This window comes from Nematolebias whitei, chromosome 8 (assembly GCF_014905685.2).
Source record: "Nematolebias whitei isolate Nwh7 chromosome 8, NemWhi1, whole genome shotgun sequence".
NCBI classification, from domain to species: domain Eukaryota; kingdom Metazoa; phylum Chordata; class Actinopteri; order Cyprinodontiformes; family Rivulidae; genus Nematolebias; species Nematolebias whitei.
In genome coordinates, this window is record NC_056505.1 from 20,297,402 (window position 1) to 20,317,257 (window position 19,856).

General features: G+C 38.5%; 2 protein-coding genes and 1 non-coding gene across 6 annotated transcripts; 2 read left to right on the forward strand and 1 right to left on the reverse strand.

Annotated features, from left to right (window-relative positions):
* Window positions 1-289: 289 nt before the first annotated feature.
* Window positions 290-8,867, reverse strand: LOC119413961 (RNA-binding protein EWS). Of its 4 annotated transcripts, XM_037681044.1 has the most exons (16): window positions 8,800-8,867; window positions 8,308-8,344; window positions 8,051-8,102; window positions 7,688-7,841; window positions 7,333-7,534; window positions 6,985-7,244; window positions 6,691-6,844; window positions 3,071-3,108; window positions 2,495-2,521; window positions 2,265-2,380; window positions 1,867-1,996; window positions 1,645-1,755; window positions 1,194-1,320; window positions 1,000-1,100; window positions 753-885; window positions 290-612 (listed from the first exon to the last, which is right to left on the reverse strand). In XM_037681044.1, exons 1-16 carry the CDS (start codon window positions 8,813-8,815, stop codon window positions 576-578), a joined length of 1,695 nt encoding a protein of 564 aa, XP_037536972.1. In that variant the 5' UTR covers window positions 8,816-8,867; the 3' UTR covers window positions 290-575. The 4 variants fall into 4 exon arrangements, with proteins under 4 accessions (XP_037536972.1, XP_037536971.1, XP_037536969.1 ...); XM_037681043.1 differs by having other exon boundaries at window positions 753-1,100; window positions 7,688-7,838; XM_037681041.1 differs by having other exon boundaries at window positions 753-1,100; window positions 3,071-3,105.
* A 6,242-nt stretch (window positions 8,868-15,109) lies between these two features.
* trnat-ugu lies at window positions 15,110-15,183 on the forward strand. Its single transcript has one exon. It is a non-coding gene; the product is annotated as a tRNA-Thr (tRNA).
* A 910-nt stretch (window positions 15,184-16,093) lies between these two features.
* Window positions 16,094-19,744, forward strand: rhbdd3 (rhomboid domain containing 3). The gene is made up of 5 exons (XM_037680408.1): window positions 16,094-16,253; window positions 16,341-16,724; window positions 18,131-18,257; window positions 18,363-18,614; window positions 19,193-19,744. Exons 1-5 carry the CDS (start codon window positions 16,094-16,096, stop codon window positions 19,359-19,361), a joined length of 1,092 nt encoding a protein of 363 aa, XP_037536336.1. The 3' UTR covers window positions 19,362-19,744.
* Window positions 19,745-19,856: the final 112 nt, after the last annotated feature.

Consider the following 19,856-nt stretch of genomic DNA (forward strand, 5'->3'; position numbering starts at 1 on the left):
ATGAAAAAACAAACAAGCCTTTTTTTTTTTTTTTACCTTCAAATATTCACCCAAACTACTTATGGGGTTATAGCAGTAGCAAGAACCAAGTAAATGGGAACATAATTTTTTAACTAAAAAAGGTTTAAAAATTTTACACAAAAACTCTTAAAATGGACAATACTTCATTTTGTGATTTAGCAGCTTTGATTAGTAAATTAACATTCGTTTGTTCTGTTTTTTTATTGTATGAGGGAGTAAAAAAGCCCATAACTCAAAACTTCAAATGAGTAAAACTTTATTTCCCAACTACCATCATCTAACTCATGGGAAAGAGGGGTACCGGTAAATATAGGAACCAATGGAAAAAAAATTACATTTCACGATACAACGTCAAATCTAATCTGCATATTTAAAAACAAAAGACATGCACAGTACAGGATGCAATATAAACATGGATAAACTAAAAAAATTAAAGAAAAACAGAGTTGACAAACTGCAGTTTGCATGAAAGCCTATAACCATCAAAAATATGGAATCATAAATTAAAACTTCTTTAAAAACTTCCTCAAGAGAAGCAATCAAGAAGTTTTCCTTCAGTATGGCCGGTCTCTACGCTCCTGGCGATGATCCCTAAACAAACAAAAACAGGAATGTAGAAATATTTGAAATCCGAAAGCATCATCAGCATCAATAGATGAATTACTGATTAACCATCTCTAATAATTTGTTTGAAATTATTAAAAATGTACTCAATCAGGAGGAAATCTTACCTCATATCCATCTTGCCACCTGGTGGTCCCATTCCTCTTCCACCTCTGCCACCCATGGGTGGCCCCCCACGCCCAGCACCGCGGAACCCTCCTCTGTCCATTCCACCACGTCCTCTGAATCCACCACGGTCACCTCCCCAACCTCCACGAAAACCTCCGGGTCCACCTGGGCCTCCAACTCCTGCTGGCCCTCCACGGTCCATGCCTCTGCCTCTATGCATTCCCATTCCACCGCGGCCACGGTCACCTCCAGGAGGAAAAGGAGGGCCACCACCCAAGCCCTCAGGTTTGGGAGCTTTGCACTGGTTACATTCCATCCTCCAGGCAAAGTTTTGGTTGCCACAACCCCTGCAAGAAATATTACACAAATGACAAAATTGTGAATAACAAGCAAAAACAAAATACCTTCATAAAAGTGCAGAAGTACAAAAATCTACATACGGATTGGGACACTCCCAGTCTCCAGCTCTTTGCTGCATGTTGGCTCCTGTGGGTCCACCTCTGTTCATTCCACGTGGACCTCCTCGTGGGCCAAAACCACCACGCTCTCCTCCACGACCCATCATACCTGATTAAAAAAAAAGAAAGAAAGAAAATTAAAGCAATTTTCAATGTACAAAAACATTCACGGAATTACCTGCAAAATAACTTGAGTTTCAAACATAAAGCAAGACAAAACCAACAAATTAATTTAGGCATTTACATGATGTCCTGTAGAAACTGACAAGACAAACGTATCCTGATGCATGCTCAATAACACAGATAGAAAAATCTAAAAAAGTTAAGTCGGGTCCTCTGGACGTTCTAAACGTTTTGAACGTCCAGAGGACCCGACTTAACTTTTTTAGATGACAAGACAAACAGTACATGAACAAATACGGCTGACATTTACCTCCACGGCCCATCATGCCATCACGCATGGGCATGCCACCTCTCATTCCCCCCATCATGGGTTTTCGGCGAGCCATGGACACCTTAAGTTTTCGGCCTTGAAACTCTTTCCCTGTGGTTGAGAAAATTAAATATTCTCATCCTAAATACTGGATACATTTTATGAAGAACTTATGTACATTTGGTATCGATTTAGGAATGGTGGTTTATTTGTAAAGCATACCATCAAAATGTTCCACGGCTGCTTTAGCACTAACGGGCTCCTCATACGACAAAGTGGCATCCCCCTTGGGCTTTCCTGTGTCCTTGTCTGTGTAAATGTTGATGGCAGCATGACCCAGTCTGCGGTTCATCTTCATACAGAGGGAAAGTAAAGTTTTTACATTAGCTGCACGTTTTGTACCGACACTTATACTGTGAACATAAAATCTATAAAGAATCTGCAGGTATTAGCAAAGCTGTCTATGCATGTACGAGAAATGCTCTTGCGGTAAGAGTTGTGCCAAGATCCTTAAGGAGCAAACACAACAAAACTGGACAAGATGCATGACAAGACAAGGTTCACCTGATGTTTGTCTGCTTTACCACAATCGGCCTACCTGAAAAATGAATTATTCTTACCCTTAATGTTCCAACGTGCTTAAAGAATTCAGCCATTTCTTCTACGTTAGCCTTCTCGGTCAATCCTGTGATGTAAATTGTGCTGTTCTCAGAGTCATCCTGCTCTTCTGGACGTCCTACAGGTAGGAAAATTTTAAATAATTAAATAAATTGTACACTTTACCATTTCAAGATACTTGTAAACCAACTATAACAAGTGGCAGTGTGGGGGCAAGAGAAGATTTGCTTACCCATTTCACGTTCATCACCCATAGGTCCTTTAGTTCACCAATTGAGAATGAGAGAAACAGATTGAGAGAAGTCAGTGAGTGGAACTGTAATTTAGTATACAACACCTGAGAAATACTACAGATGATATTTCAAACACTCTTTAGACAAATGACTCGTATTGGGAAGTTGAAAAATTGTACTTTGTGGCAGAAAATTCCCACAAATGATAATCTGAATTGAGAATTGAACACTTCAGACCCTTTGGCAAAAATGAAATGTGTCATTTGAAAAGCCTTTAAGACCAGTGAGAAATCCTCCAAAATATAAAATAGATTCAGCTCAAATCTGATGAAGCAGCAACACTTAAAAGATTTGTTTTAACCCACCTGAAGCTTGTCAAAAAATAACCAACTGAATTGTACAACCAGGAGCAAATGGTCTTAGGCATAAAACAAAAATAAAAAAATCAATTTTTTCCCCCAAAATATCTGTAAAATGTTGTATAACCCAACACTAAACATTTATGCACAAGGCATATTTACCCAAAAAGTTAAAGCTTTTGAAAAGACTAACCAGTGTAATACTCGTTAACTTACCACCAGGCTTACTGAAGCCACCTCTGTCTCCGGCGCTGCTAGGGGGGAATAAATGGAGATATGAAGGCGTTTCCCTTTTACAGCCACTTCCATGGCTCGAGCAAAGTGGCTTGATTGAGGGAGTAATCAAAACATTGCAACTAAGCGGACAGCAACGTAAAGTACCTCCCCAGAAATATGTAACAATCTTATGGAGGTGGATTATTACTGTAATTTTTTTTTAGCTAGATCAAAACAATTTCAGTGACAATTTGCAGTAGTGGATACACTTTCAAAAACATTAATGACTAACATGTTTTCACAGTCTTTTAAGATGTGGTAAATCTAAAACATCTGTACAATTATAGAACTAATTCAGATGCATGGATGGCACACATACTGCACCCAAGACAAGCCATTGCTCGATTAACATTAATTTTGAATACAACTTATTGTACAGTTTATATTATATATATATATGCATCTGAAATTTCACAGGAGCTATGTGATCACATTAACCAAGTAACAAAAAAAAAAAAGAATACACAATGATCCATAAAAAAAAAAAAAAAAAAAAGATAAAACACCAAGTATATTTATACAGAGTTTACCAAGGATATGTTCAGTTAAACAAAACTTGATATGCCCGTCATGCTTATAAAACAAAGCACCATCCTCAGTTCTTGAAAAAAGGCAGACTTGGAATCTTTGTTTAAGCTCCTTCCTGTTGCTTAAGCTGGAGACTCTGTACTGAGCAGATACTTTTAGAGAAAAGATGGTTTAAAATGGCTCTCACTGTTACCTGTACGGTATAAATGTGACAAAGCATGTTAAAAAGTGCTCAAAATAAAAATAAGACAATGGTATTCCAAGTCACAAAACAATTTAACACATTTCAAAAACACACCCACCCCCCACAATACCTGTGCAGAGGCAAACTATGCTAAAATGCTAACTACAACTTCATATGTTTAACTCTTGGTTTAACAAATTTAACCATTTGTGCAACTTAATTTGTTTCCATGAATGATTTTTTTCAATTTTTTTTAAAACCTTTCTTCAGCATGTAAGATCATGTCTACAAATAAAGGCTGCACCATTATATTTGCATGCTGTAAGTCTGGGGCCAAGCAACCAAACTCATTTTTAAGTAATATTGTATAAAGACACGCTCTGACAATTTTAAGTCAAAAGCTGATTGTGTAACACAAATGTAGAATACAAGAGATATTTTCTGTTAAGACTTGATGTGTTTATACATCTTTATAAATTTGACCCTTTAACAGCCTTGTTCCAGAGGTAGTGTGCAAACTGCATTTAAAAGCCAACAACAAAGGAGCTGTAACAAGGGGAGCAGAGAAGGGAGATTAAACCAGTGAGGTACAAAACATTTGGACAAATATAATTTTTGCTTAATATTCGAAATTGTTTAAAAGTTAAACTCTCAGGTAAAACAGCTTAAACAATTCTGTACACAGCCATACACAACTGAAACTGGTCAATATTTTTCTTCCCCGTCTTGTATTCTTGTTTTTCTCCTGTCCTTTATATGTACTAATTTGATTATTGAGTTAAATGTAATTTTTCATCATTTTAAATTTAAAATGGGGTTATTTATTTTTTTAGACTGTCCAGGGCAACTTCTACAAATTAGCAGGCTTGAAGGCCCATATACAGGTGTACATTTACATGCACCTTCCTCATACCTGAGAATTCATGCACATGTTTGCTTGAAAAGAATCAAGTATAAAATAAAAAAAATGGTGCAAATAAATTTTTCTTTAATAAGTATATCAACCAACCAGAAAACTTTAAAAAGATATTTAAAATATCAAACCTTAGGAAGGCGAGCTTTAAAAAATTGGGATTCCAAACCCACTCATAAATTTTTTTTAACTTTTACTTTAATTGAGTAAACAATTTATTCAGAGATCATTCAAATGAATGACTTGTCAGATTATTGTCTCTTTATTTAAGACATGTAATAAATCGAAACCAACACATGTGTAATACCCCCATAATTTCTCACACCTTGTTTTTGGTCTCAAACTGCTCATATTATTTTCAAATGGGAAAAATGTTTAAATTATTTGTTCAAAACACAAGTGTGTAATTAATGAGTAATAAACCGGAAAACTAGTCACCAGAGTTTTACTCTAAACTGGAATAAATTGCACCAAAATCCATGGACTGACAAAACTACAAAACCAGACTTTGATTAGTTTTTGAATACTGGTGAAAGCAGGTTTTTAAGGTCATTGTAAGGTCACCGTCTTGTTTTCCCATGTTTTTGAGGTTTGCCTCTTTAAGTGTTTGGGGTCTTCCATCTTCCAACTTAAGACAAAAAGTGAACTTCAACAACATTCAGTGAAGTGAAAATGTAAATTTATGCATAAAATTAGCTTTTAAAATACTTCTCGACCCCATAATTCCTCACCGCCCTCTGAACTTTTCAAACGTCAGCAAAACCCATTGAATTGATTCAAAAACCTCTTTAGGTAGAAAAAGCGGTGCAACAAATGTTCAGCTTTTGGAACTAACGTAGACATTAAAAACCAAAAGAGAACTTTTTTTTTTAAAAAGGAGGATCTCAAGAGAAAAGGGGTTCACAAATCACTGAGATTGAAATTTATATTTGGAAGTTCTGCCAGTTGACTGCAGTCATATTTTTATCCCCATCTCTTCTCCCTGGCCTTTGACACCATCTGTAATGTTGACTTTTAATTATTTTAATCATTCTTTATTATCTGTTTTATTATGTGTACAGCAATTAGGTCCTGTGGGTGTTTAAAGTGCTCTACAAATAAAGCTGGTATGGGATGTATTTGTTTAGGTTACATTTGTTGACACCAGTTGATAGGCAATATGCATTTTCTGCCATATTCCAAAAAAACACAGCAACACCTTAAAATACCAATGAGGTGGTAAATCAAAAAGCCAGGAGCAAACAAACTAACTGTGTGCACAAATGTGCTTTTAAGATGGAACTGAAAATATTGTACCAGCACAGTATATTACTTTATTTGGTTTTGCAAGATTCGTTACGCACACAGTGCTATAAGCCTAGAAAACAGAATATTTTCCATGAATTTGTCCAAATACAAATCACCCATGTATATAAAGTTTGAATGAATATACCTCTTAATAAAATCCAATTAAGTTGACATGTAAAATTTTGTAGATTGTGAAAAAAGGAAATCATAAAATCTGCCACTTCCCAACTATTCAAAACATGGTTGTCACCCATCACAAATTATATATAAGCTATTCAATCCAATGTTTAAGCACAGGTCTCAATTTGAATATTAATTTGTATATTAAATAAATTAAATGCAGGAATCATACTTACCTTTGACAAAATGAGGCAGGGCCAAGAAAAACTGCATGAGAATGACAATATTGATGGCACACTTAGCCACTGTGATTTAAAATTTTTTTTTTTTTTTTTTTTTAATCGGGACACAATTTAATAGCACAAACAGCCAATAAATTTCTATATTTCCACAACTTTTACAAGCATTAAAAATATTAGTTTGGAGTGAATTGTCTTTCTCAAAGATCGTCCTGGCCCTGGCCCAAATAGCCACAGCATCTGTAGTCAAAAAACAAACTGAGATTACATGCTAAGGAAATATACATACCCCATTCCACGCCCCATGCCACCACGCCCACGATGCATCATTCCACCTCGATCAAAGCTGTCCCTGCCAGGGCCCCTGCTTTCCCCACTCTGGTACCTTCCAGGCTCAGAGCCTGGGTAACCAGAACCTCCACCCTGGCTATCCTGCCTGTAATCTTAAAAAAAAAAAAAAAATTATATATATAAAAATTAATACAGTACTATCAGTACAAAGAGCTAAAGAGTTTACAGTAATTCTGGACCTGATTTCAAGTTAAATACTTTGGATTATTGGTATCCAAATAGCAATACTTACTGTAATGGCCAGCCTGGCCGTAACTGGGTGGTCCTCCTTGCTGACTGTATTGACTGGCTGCAGCCTGTCCATAAGAACCAGCACCCTGAGGAGGGTAGGCAGGAGGAGCTTGCTGCTGCTGTGGTGTCTGCTGTTGGTAGGCTTGCTGTTGGCTGTAGCCTGCCTGCTGACCCTGGTAACCAGGTTGTTGTTGTCCATATGTTGCAGGCTGGGAGTAACTGTTTTGGTTGTAACTAGCAGGCTGGCTGTTAGCGTTATAACTACAAGAGAGTAAATACAGTGCATTAGGTAAAACAGCGTTAAATAATCTAATACTAGGTTGATTTTACCAAAAAAAAAAAAACATACCTCTGAGGTGCAGAAGGAGCAGCCTGTTGACCATATCCAGGATAGGCAGTCTGAGCAGTGTACCCTGGCTGAGAGCCATAAGACTGGGAGGGAGCTGGAGCAGCAGCAGTTGCTGCAGGTGTACTATCATAACCACTGGCTCCATAACCCTGGGCTGACTGTGCGTAGCTATGAGTGGTAGACTGGGTAGCAGGATATCCAGCTGTATAAAAAAAAGAAAAAAAAAAAAAAGGAAATTCTGAGCTTTTTAAAATAAGTACTTTTGTTCAAGCATTGATTCCTACTTCTAGTTCAAAAACTTATTTACCAAGTAAAAACAGACAAACAGACCTGTGTCACATTAAAAAAAGCTAACCTGCTGTTGCCTGCTGGCCATATGAAGATCCATACTGCTGTTGCTGCTGCTGAGGGTATCCTCCAGCTGCAGGGGTAGCCTGGGTGTAAGTTGTGTCAGCTGCAGGGGCAGCAGGTTGAGCATATGATCCATAACTCTGCTGGCCATAGGTCTGCTATGGAAAGGGAAAAAACAAACAGTTGCTATTTATAATATGTATAAACTATTGTTCCTTAAAATTTACTTATAGACATTATTAACAATTGTCCTGATGCATGCTCAATTATCAATAATATTTACAATTGGGTTTACCATTAGCGACATTGAACAACAAAAGCAATCTTCGACAGAGAATCTACCGGTACTTATTTTGTTCTAGCTCACCTGAGCAGCCTGTCCATAACTTTGCGATGGCTGGGCAGCATAGGAGGCATACCTGTAAAAAAGGTACTCGTGTGAACTTATAGCACGATAACTGTATTGCAACCCTTGCTCCGTCCATTTGTAATACTACTGATACTACTCTTCTTACAATTTCATTTGAACATTTTTGCAGTCATACAAATTAATTTTATTTAGATAGCATTAAACATCCATAAATATATAACCCAAAAAATAATACGCGATTTGATTGAACTTACCCCTGCTGAGCAGTAGTCTGGGTGTAGGAGCTGTAATCTGTGAAAACAAACGTTAATGTCGGTTAAAACCAATTACGGTAAGTTTTTGAACAAAACGTTCGCGCGCGCGAGGAAGCACTAGGCCGTTGCGTCGCCATTCAATGCAAAGTTCATGCTGAATAGGAATTAAACAAAGCAACAAGACTTTCATTTGTTAAATTTATACAAGTGTGGACAAAATTAAACCCACTCTGCTGTGATTTGTAATTTAAAAGTAAACTTGAGTAAGCACAAATTGAAAATAAGCCATGCGGTAATAGCCGCTTTTCGACGAGGAGCTAAAGACCAGGCCCGCCACGCAGCGATCCTTACAAATACATTTTCAACCATAGACACCAAGAAATATAGAACAATATCGTTACTTATGCATGTAAAACAACTTATTCTGAAAATATCTTGATCGTAATTGCAGAAATGTGTAAAATAAGTTCAAAATACTAATTTTTCACTCACCGGGAGCTGACGCCATTTTAGCAAACTGCACGAGACGACCAAACGCAGTAGAAATGATGTCTTCGCGCGGTGAAGAACTGTCAAATCTCGCGAGAGTTGTCCAAGGATTTTTCTTTTTTTAGAAATCTTTATTAAACAAATGAACAAAAGCATGGGGGAATCTGGTTCTACCGTTAGTCATACAGTTAACCAGCAGGTGAGCGCTTAAAGTATACATGGTCATTTAAAGATGTCTGTATTTAATTATACATGTTAACATGATTATTACTCTTGATAAAAACAACAATTCAAGGGAATTTGTAAAGCAATGTGTATGTTTAAAATATTATTGCACTTGGGAAAATTGTGGTATTTATTGTAAATGGATGATATCTGAATTGATTTATGCGTGAAATGCTTATTTCTTACTTTTGCTGCCAAGCTTGAGGAGGATGTATTCTACCCACTAAAATGGAGGGATCATGATGCCATAGGGTAACAAAAGGACACCGAGACATAATTACATTGACTGAGGAAAGTTTATTGTAAGATTTCATAATTGTGTAAATTTATAATGAATCAGACCAAGTTTGGGGAAGAAGATGGAAGTTTGCTCCTTCACTCACGGACATTATTAACTTATGTTTCCAGGTTTCCCGGACTTCAACTCAGAGTTAGGAGCTGAGGCGGGAGGCCCATAGATATGGGAGGCGGGCCAGACCAAACATCATTTGTTACACGTTTCAAACGGGGTGAAACAATTGGAACACATGTTGAACCAAAATGGCTCCCAGCGTTCTTCAGTCTCTATGAAAAGTTTTCTCCCATTCATTTCCTATGGGAAATTTGGCATCTTTGTTAGCAAAATATGTTGCCTTGGTAACTCCGAATGCCAATAAAAGTAATGGCACACTTCCCGTTGCCTGGTTGGTCGTTTTGATATAACTTTTGTGGGGGTCCATGTTGCGGTTCGGGCCGCATTAACAGAGACTGAAGAATAATAAAGAAACTAGAAAGTTCCTGGAGAAACTTTGACAGGGGCTGCCTATTTATTATTAAAGTATTATTAATAATATTATTAATAATTAATAATAATATTATCATTGATTTATTAAATATATATAAACTGTTAATATATTTGATAATATTGATATAAATAAGTAATATCCTGATGCATGCTCAATAATCCAGGTAGAAAAATCTAAAAAAGTTCAATCTGGTCCTCTGGACATTCAAAAAAAACAAAACAAAGCAAAACAACAAAAAAATGTAGAAACGTTTCGTCTCTCATCCGAGAGACTTCCTCAGTCTGAGGTGCTGTATTCAGCTCAGTCTCTTAAATAGCACCTTCTCAGAGTGGATCAACCAGTTTTGCTGCTGACAACCAAAACCAGCTGATCACATGATCAAGAAGGACCATCAGCCTAACGATGGATCATTAGCACACTGATGGCTGTTTACTATTCACAGAGGGCTGAGTGATACTAGCAATCACAGCATTGTAAGAGGGGGACAATTGAACCCGGAGGCCTCCACCCCTGTTTAATAATGGACGATTTCTTTTCACAAACATGGCCTCCTTTACTCCTCTCTCAAACCATCGTTCCTCTCTATCCAGGATGTGCACATCTTCATCCCTGAAAGAGTGACCGCTGGCCTGGAGATGAGTGCAGACCGCAGAGTCCTGGCCTGATAATGTTGATCTTCTGTGCTGGGCCATCCTTTTGGCCAGTGGCTGTTTAGTTTCCCCGATGTAAGACTGATCACAGCCCTCCTGACACTGAACAGCATACACAACATTACTCTGTTTGTGCCGGGGGACTGGATCTTTGGGATGAACCAGTCTTTGCCGTAATGTATTTTGGGGTTTAAAAGCCACTGGGACGTTATGTTTAGAAAATAAATGTCTCAGTTTCTCTGAGACCAATTTTACTATTGAGGCCTTGAAGGCCAAGGAAGAGTGCATTAAACAAAAACTAACTACATGCCTAGATCAGCCCACACTTCAGCAAGTGATGGACTGTACATATCAGGCACGCTTAGCACAGCATGTCAAGTCCAAGACTCGACAACAAAACAAGTTTAACGTACTAATAGCTCATCAACACCATCACTATTCCAATAACAACACATTCAGTGTAGGACAACACTCCAGTAGTCAATTACATGTCAGGGAGACAGAAAAGTGGGTGAAGAATTTATCTGACAGACAGCTCACCCAGCCAGAGACAGAGATTCTTGCCAGGGGACTGAACTTTGCGGTTGCACCAAGTAGAATTCCTCTGGTGGAGATGATCACAGCTACTGAGTCAGCCATCCGCAACAACAAAATTAAAGAGGGTAAAGCAGAACAGCTCAGAATCAAAATTTCAGCCTGCCTCAGCAATGCCAAACCACCACCTTCCAACATCAGTAGAGAGGAGAGGGACGCACTCACCACTCTTAGCAAGGACAAAAACATCATCATTCTCCCAGCAGACAAAGGAAGGTGCACAGTGATTTTGAACCAGAAAGACTATCATGAGAAAGTTATGACACTCTTTAGTGACTTAAACACTTATGAACCTCTGAAAAGAGATCCAGGAAGTGGTTACAAGAAGAAGATTGCCTGAAAATTTTGGAGCAGGACAAGGCTATTGACCGTTTTCTGTACCACAGACTGTACCCAGAGGAGGCCACACCTGGTCTGTATGGTTTACCTAAAATCCACAAACAAGGTGTACCTTTAAGACCAATCGTTAGCATGATTAACTCTGTCACTTACAATGTTTCCAAATATCTGGCGTCTGTACTCATCCCTTTAGTTGGCAGCTCAGAACACCACATACAGAACACCATGGACTTTGTGGATAAGGTGAGGGATGTCATCATGGAGACTGATGAAACAATGGTCTCTTTTGATGTCACATCACTCTTTACGTGCATTCCTGTTGATGATGCAGTAGAGGTGGTCAGTTTAAGATTAAAATCAGACACCACTCTGAGCAGCAGGACCACGCTTTCCACAGAACAACTGTGTCAACTCTTGAAACTGTGCCTGCAGTCAACCTACTTCACATATGGGGAGCAATATTATAGTTAGAAACATGGGTGTGCTATGGGGTCTCCAGTCTCTCCTATTGTTGCCAACCTGTATATGGAGGAGGTAGAAAAGAGAGCCTTGACGTCCTTTTCAGGGACACCACCAAGTCATTGGTTCAGGTATGTTGACGACACCTGGGTTAAAATCAAATCTCAGGAAGTCCAACATTTTACTGACCACATCAACTCTGTGGATAAATACAACAAGTTCACACGAGAAGATGAAAAAAATGGCAAGTTGGCTTTCTTGGACTGTGAGGTCTCAGTCTCTGATAGAGGACATTTGCAAACTGAGGTGTACCGCAAACCCACCCACACAGACCAGTATTTGCAGTTTGACTCCCATCACCCTTTGGAGCACAAGTTAGGAGTCATCAGGACTCTGTATCACAGAGCAGACAGCGTCCCCACTAGCTCAGGAGCCAGGCAGAAGGAGAAATCCCACACAAGACAGGCTCTAGAGCAATGTGGATATCCTAACTGGGCCTTCCTGAAAGCAGAGAAGAAACCCAAACAGGACTCCAGTCAGCCAACAGGTGAAAAGGAGGAACCCAGACCCAGACCAGTGGTCATTCCATATGTTGAGGGAGTATCAGAGAAACTGACACGTTTATTTTCTAAACATAACGTCCCAGTGGCTTTTAAACCCCAAAATACATTACGGCAAAGACTGGTTCATCCCAAAGATCCAGTCCCCCGGCACAAACAGAGCAATGTTGTGTAAGTTGTTCAGTGTCAGGAGGGCTGTGATCAGTCTTACATCGGGGAAACTAAACAGCCACTGGCCAAAAGGATGGCCCAGCACAGAAGATCAACATCATCAGGCCAGGACTCTGCGGTCTACACTCATCTCCAGGCCAGCGGTCAATCTTTCAGGGATGAAGATGTTCACATCCTGGACAGAGAGGAACGTTGGTTTGAGAGAGGAGTAAAGGAGGCCATCTTTGTGAAAAGAAATCGTCCATCATTAAACAGGGGAGGCCTCCGGGTTCAACTGTCCCCCTCTTACAATGCTGTGATTGCTAGTATCACTCAGCCCTCTGTGAACAGTAAACAGCCATCAGTGTGCTAATGATCCATCGTTAGGCTGATGGTCCTTCTTGATCATGTGAGCAGCTGGTTTTGGTTGTCAGCAGCAAAACTGGTTGATCCACTCTGAGAAGGTGCTATTTAAGAGACTGAGCTGAATACAGCACCTCAGACTGAGGAAGTCTCTCGGATGAGAGATGAAACGTTTCTACATTTTTTTGATGTTTTACTTTCTTTTGGTTTTTTTTGAATGTCCAGAGGACCAGATTGAACTTTTTTAGATAAATAAGTAATATTAATTAATTTATATTTAATAATTGTTATTTTTGATGTTTTACTTTCTTTTGTTTTTTTTTTAATGTCCAGAGGACCAGATTTAACTTTTTTAGATAAATAAGTAATATTAATTAATTTATATTTAATAATTGTTATTTGTAATTATTAAAGAGTCATTAATAATTTGTTAATTATTTTTACTAATTAATAATAAGTGCCTTGGCAGTCCCCAATAAAACATGTTCTGTAAATGACTATAAATAAATAAATAAAAATTTGCACAGATGGTTATTTTGGCATCATTAAGTATTGCAGAATATCATTTTCTTGTTGATCATGTAATTTGTCATGACGTTAGGTTTGAGCGCCCTCTGATGGCAGTTTTAAGTACTACTCTACCAAGTTTTTTGGGTCAAAGAAAAATAGAAAATGTTTAAACATTAAAATGAACACACTTTGAATATATCTGTCAGTCAACCTGTGAATGATCCACCTGTCCATCCAAACTCTTTCTAAACCCTCTTGATTGGTCATGCAAAGATGGTGCCCAAAGCTGAGAGGCTGGGTCCACCCAGTGAAGGTCAACTGTCCAAATCAGGGCTAATGACGCAAAGGAATCAAAACACAAGGAACAGAAGAATAAAACATAAACCACAAGGACAAATAAAACTGATGATATGATAACGGGTAAAGATAATGAATGCATGATTCATCACATAAATAAAAGCATAAATAAACAAGTACTTGTACATAAACACACAGATAATACCACGTTCTTTCTACCTGCTGATTGATACCCAGATAGCAGTGGACTCTGACCTCAGATTTTTATTTATTTTTACTAAGACAAAAATTAATGGGTAATCATTTGAAATTCGACCTCTGAACACAGAAGTGAGAGAATTTGAAACGCTTCTTTCACACTGACAAATAGTGGGCGTAGAGAAATGTAAATTTAAACTCACTTCCTGTCAAGTTTCATTTTCTTAGAGGGAATCTAAGATGTGGACCCTCCATAACCTGCAGTTCGTCTTGTTCAGTAAGTCGTTTACACAAAAATACTGACATTTGTTTGCATTTATGAGTTGTTCGACACAGATGGCAGAGAACCAAACCTTGTAACTGAAACTTTATTTTATTGGAGGCTACCATTGTTTCCTATGCAAATGCATGGAAGCCATTCGATCCTCTGCCCAACCCTACTCCTGCCAGAACACAAAACGCAGGATCATTAGTATTTTAAAAGTACTTGTTGCATTTTTATTCATGTTGCCTATTCTGGGATCATTTAGTGCTTGGAGTATGTTTCGGGAAGGCTGTGATGTCATGTGGTGTCATCTAATGTCGTGTTGCCTTTGATCTCTTTGAGTCCTTTAATGTCATGTGATGTCATGTTTTCTTTGATTTCTGAGTCCTTTAATGTCATGTGATGTCATGTTTTCTTTGATTTCTGAGTCCTTTGATGTCATGTGATATGTTTTCTTTGATTTCTGAGTCCTTTGATGTCATGTCTTTGATTTCTGAGTCCTTTAATGACATCACGTGACATCACATGGTCATCACATCACACCTCTCTGGTTGCAGTGCGCGCTCCCGACACAGAGGGAACAGATTTTCACAGGGGAACAGAATTTCGCACAAGCCCATCTCCATCCTAACAAGAGCACCCTCACTGGCCGACAACACACCAGAAGACAGTCACATGCCAGAGAATTTGTCCAGCAGACAGCTCACCCAACCGGTGACGAGACATCCTGAGATCCTGGAGCTGGTGGGAAATGTGGCGACAACAAGACCAGGTCTTCCAGCTGTCAACCATGACCAGAACTCTTACTAAACATGTCATCATCAGGGGTTGACTTGTTCCGTTTCAACATTGCAGGTTAGCAAACTGAGCTTAAATGAAATAAAATGTGTGTTTCAACCATTTGTACAATAAATCAAAGGCACTGTAGCTTAGAGGGTCAAAGCGTCAGTTTTGTAAACTGAAGATTCTGGGTTCAAATCCCAGTGGTGACTGATTAACAATAACATTTGTTTTCCTGCTGAACCCACAAACCTATCATGTTTGAAAACTCCAAAACCTTGCAAAACCATAGTTTAAACTGACAAAAGTCAGTGTTTGTCTTTATGTGCATTCCTGTTCATGGCCGGATTAACCATATGGGCAACTGCCCAGGAGCCCTTGATCTTTAAGGGGCCCAGTGCAGTGAGGGCACAAGCAAAATATCTAGTTATCTCCTGCTTTACTTGGAGCCCTGCGCTGCACAAACTGCTGCGCTTCCACTGCATTTGTGCAGCCCCGCCTCCTCCCAGCAGCTGCTGCAGATCTCGTTTTTTTTTTTTTTTTTCAATCAGATCCTCGACAGCGCGACCCACGAGTGTTTGTACATATCTTTCTCTTTTGCAGTGTTCTGTAGTTCTGTGTGTTTATCAATTAAAAATAAATAAATAAATAAAACACTTCCCGCTTCCTTTTCTTTTTTTATTATTATTTTTTTTCATTTTGAAAGCACAATAAATCAGCACAGAAAAAAAACATTCCTCCACGGCCTGTAGATGGCGGTACACCTGCTGTCTGTTATACAAATCAAAGAAGAAGACAATATGCGGAAGTTAGCGTCTTCCTTATGTAGGATAAATATTTAGCGATAAGTCACGGCGTTTTATACTTGCCTTCTAAGGATTTGAATAATTTAAAAACTTGGGCTTCATTTGTAAGCTTTAAGATTATTGCTTGAATGTCTCTGATAGCGAGAAAGACAGAAAAGGGTTCTGTTGAATAATTTATATTGCGTTACATTTTACGTTAATTTATTTGTAAACCATAGTTTCACTTGTGACATTTATTGTAATTATAAACAGATGTTTGTTTGCCCGAATAATCTTGAAATCGGAGAGTGGGAGTCTTGCAGCTGATGTTAACACAATGCTGGGTCATATCTCAGATGGACTGTGGTTTAGATCACATCGCCCTGGATTCTGCTTGGCAACATCTGTGCTGATAACAGTGATGCTGCTGATGTATGCTGGGGCCATTCAGGCAAGTCTCAGTTTAGGTCCAGGAGGAGATTTCCCTAGAGTCAGAGGTACAGTAAATCAGTTTTGCAATTTAAGAAAAAAAAAACCCTCATACTTTGGTCAATAAATGCCTGTAACTGTTTTGTATTCCTCAGATGTGTTTCTGTATGCTCTCAGCCATGATGACCTGCCCTCCCTGCTGGTCAGTGTTATACTCCTGCTGCTGATAGGAACATATCAGGAGCGCCGCTGGGGAACTGTCGCCTTGCTGGCCCTCTCCACCCTGACAATAATTGTGTTGCCTTTTGTTTACACTCTGGTCCTCTTTGTGGGAGGAGGTGAAGCGAGTCGGATCTGTGGTTACTCTGCTGTCCAACTCGCACTAGTTACAGCTCAGTGTCGACAGACAACACAAAGGAGGTTGATGAGGTGTTTACCAGTCTGGTCCCTCCCCTGGCTTCTCCTGCTGGTTGGCCTGCTGCTGCTACCGGGGACGCCTGCCCTACTTCACTTTTGTGCAATATGCATCGGACACAACTGTATCCTTCTTTGTTTATACAGTTTGTTGAAGCTTGTCGGAATGCAGTATTTTGTAGTTTCTAGAGCTGCAGTTAAGTTAAAAAATTTCAGCTGTGTTTAATTACACCTTTCTTGTGGTTTGTGTGGGAAATGTTATATTTTGCCATAGTTTTATTAAAGACATGTTTATTCCCATCACATCTTCTCCAGCCATTGGAGAGCTAAAAAGCGATATTCCTGAAACAGAATGTAATCAAAATATATTTTCCTAAAATCTTTTATAATTAATTAATGTATCTATAGGCTGCAGTCTTTTTAAAGTACACTTTTACTTGTAACTTCTATCCTTTTAGTTGTTGTTTGGCTGCTCCCTTCTGCAGGTTTCGCCACAACAAGCAAACTGGCATAAAATATTTGGCAACTGTTCGATGTCAGATGTCCTTTATGATGCAACCTGGGCTCAAACCTACAGCCTCAGAAATGCGAATCCACAACCCAACATCTGTCCCTTTAGTGTGGATACAATTTTGTGTAGTTCATTTTTAGGGTCTTGTTTTGAGACCATATATTTTTTTCCATTTACCCTTTTTTATACAGGTAGTCTCATTGAGCCACGAGAACTCATTTTCAAGAGAGACCTGTTTGGGGAGCAGATGGGGGGGTTAAGGTCCTTGCTTATGGGCCCAGAGTGGGGCGAATGAGGATGGGGGCAAGTGTGGGTGCTTCACCTACCCCACCCCAATTTTGATGTTGTCAGGGCGGGGCGTGAACCGGCGATCTTTGGATCACAGGCCCACCTCTCTAACCTCTGCGCCACCAATTCCCCAATATCTAGTTATTGAGTTTATAGAAAACTTACCACTGGGCACAAGCCTGTAAAAGTTACCAAGCAGTATTTTTTGTCATTTTGTAGTAATTTTACATATCTTTGTGGTAGACTTTGTCCCCTTGGTTGTTTTTATTCTACATCTTTGGTAAATTTGCATTTCTCTGATTATAACGTGCATCTTTTATTGTTTTTGTTTGTTTGTTTTGTCCCTTGTTGACTTGTTTGTCATCTCCTTGTACCTGTTCAACAAATCTTTGGGTCATTCTGTATGCCACTTGTTGTTTTGTCTTTGCTCATTTTTCATCCTTTCGTGTTTGTTTGTTTATTTATTTATTTTCTTAAATCACAGACCTTTTCCATGTTATTAGAGATGTTTTGTGGGTGCTTTTTTTTTCTGTGAGTTTTTTTTTTTCCTTTCTGAGATGCATGTTGCTTTTTGGTGAAGGACAAACATCTTGGTCCTGTCCTCTTTTCATAACCTCTTCATGTAATATTAACTGGTTTGAGCCTAAACTATCTTATCCCATCAAATCCATAATGAATTTATCTAGATAAGAGTAGTTCTGCCTTTTTTTTAATACTTAACATAATTTGCAGATCATCAGTCTTTCATTGGGACGTTACAAGAACTGGAGGCAGCAAAGATTTTTGACCTCATTCCTAACTGGTTGTATGTTCCTACTTCAGCTCGATTCAGACTGCCGACCTTTACAACCTCACAGAGGTGCTGTAAATAATTCCAATTTTAAATCTTCTTAAATCAGTACAACCATCTCAGCAAGCATGGCAGAAAGCACATTTTACCGTTTCTCAATTTTTCTTTGTATAGCTCACTTCCCCCGTTCTTGCCTGTCAATCAACAAACTACTCCCCCACTAAGGGATCCAGCAGCTTTCAGCCACCCCTCATGGATGGAACCTTCATCTGCTTGGGTGATGGAGGAGTCCGTTGCAGTGCCTGAGGCAGAGCTGCTGGAGGAGGAGATGCTAAGAGCAGGAATACTGGCCTCATTACAAGATGCGCCAGTGATCGAGCCTGATACAAAAGTTGAGGTGCCCAAATCTTCAGTTTCATCTCTACGGTTCGTATTATTATGAACATTTTGTAAACTGGTAAATGTTACTGTTCAGAAATTTTAACCGCCACCAATTTCTTTACACTCCAAGCAGTAAAACTTTCTTGTATTCTTCAAACTTTCTGTAGATCTTTAAGTCTTTGGCTTCTTTTTCACAAATTTTCTGTCCAGTCCTGGTACGTTTCAGTGTCAGCATAATTTTGCTGTATTTCCTAAAAAAATAAAAGTGTCTGCATTTGCTGAACAGTACATGTAATTGTCAAGTTGCTAAGTTATTTGTAATATGTAAACAAAACACTGGTTCATTTAGTTTAGGAGCCTTTTATGCTATAGTTCATGCTATAGTTCAGAGTGAAGTAGCTTAACAACCTAAAAATAATATATTGAAATTTTCTAAAAATGGTTAAGTACTGAACTGTAAATGAGTGAAAAAGCAGAAATAAAAATAAATAAGGGCTGACTCAAGACAATAGCACAGCACTGTGTATGTTTTAATACTAAGAATAGGTAAAAATAAGCCAAACGTTTATAAAATATTTTGTATCTAAGCAGCAATTCAGACTCCTGCTTGTGTTTTCTCTCAGGCTTCAGCAGCTGGAGAAGATGGGTTTCCCCACAGAAAAAGCTGTGGTGGCGTTAGCAGCATCGAAGCAGCTAGATGACGCCATCTCTCTGCTTATTGAAGACAGCATCGGCGAGCAAGCTGTGGTTGTGTCCAAGGGAAAGACACATCTGTCCCTGCAAAACACGTAGAAAGCTGAACCCAGTCTGCATCAACTCTTACACTCTAATATGCTTGGGTTTTTCTGAGCTTTAATATTTTCCCTGTTGACTGGAAAAACTTGTTCAATGTGGTTTTTTTCCCCCTGAAAAATAATTAAAAAACTGAGCAGTTTTTTAATGTGTAGATGTAAACAATTTGTTTGCATATCTTTGCATCAGAGAGAAAGACGAGATGCTGTTTATTTATGTTATAAAAATGTTTAATGAATACTTTTGTACCACAAATTTAAACTGGTGATATGTTAAAATATTTAAAAAAATTAAACAATTGTTTATCACACTGATCGTCTTGACAGTATTATCTTAACACAGTACAGTAACACATTTGCAAGAAAAAAAAGTACAAAATACAAAATAGTTACACAATAGCATACAACATGAACTACAATTTATTATTTAAATAAGTTTCACAATAAGTTTGATATGCTAAACATGTTTATAAATATATATATATATATAAATAAA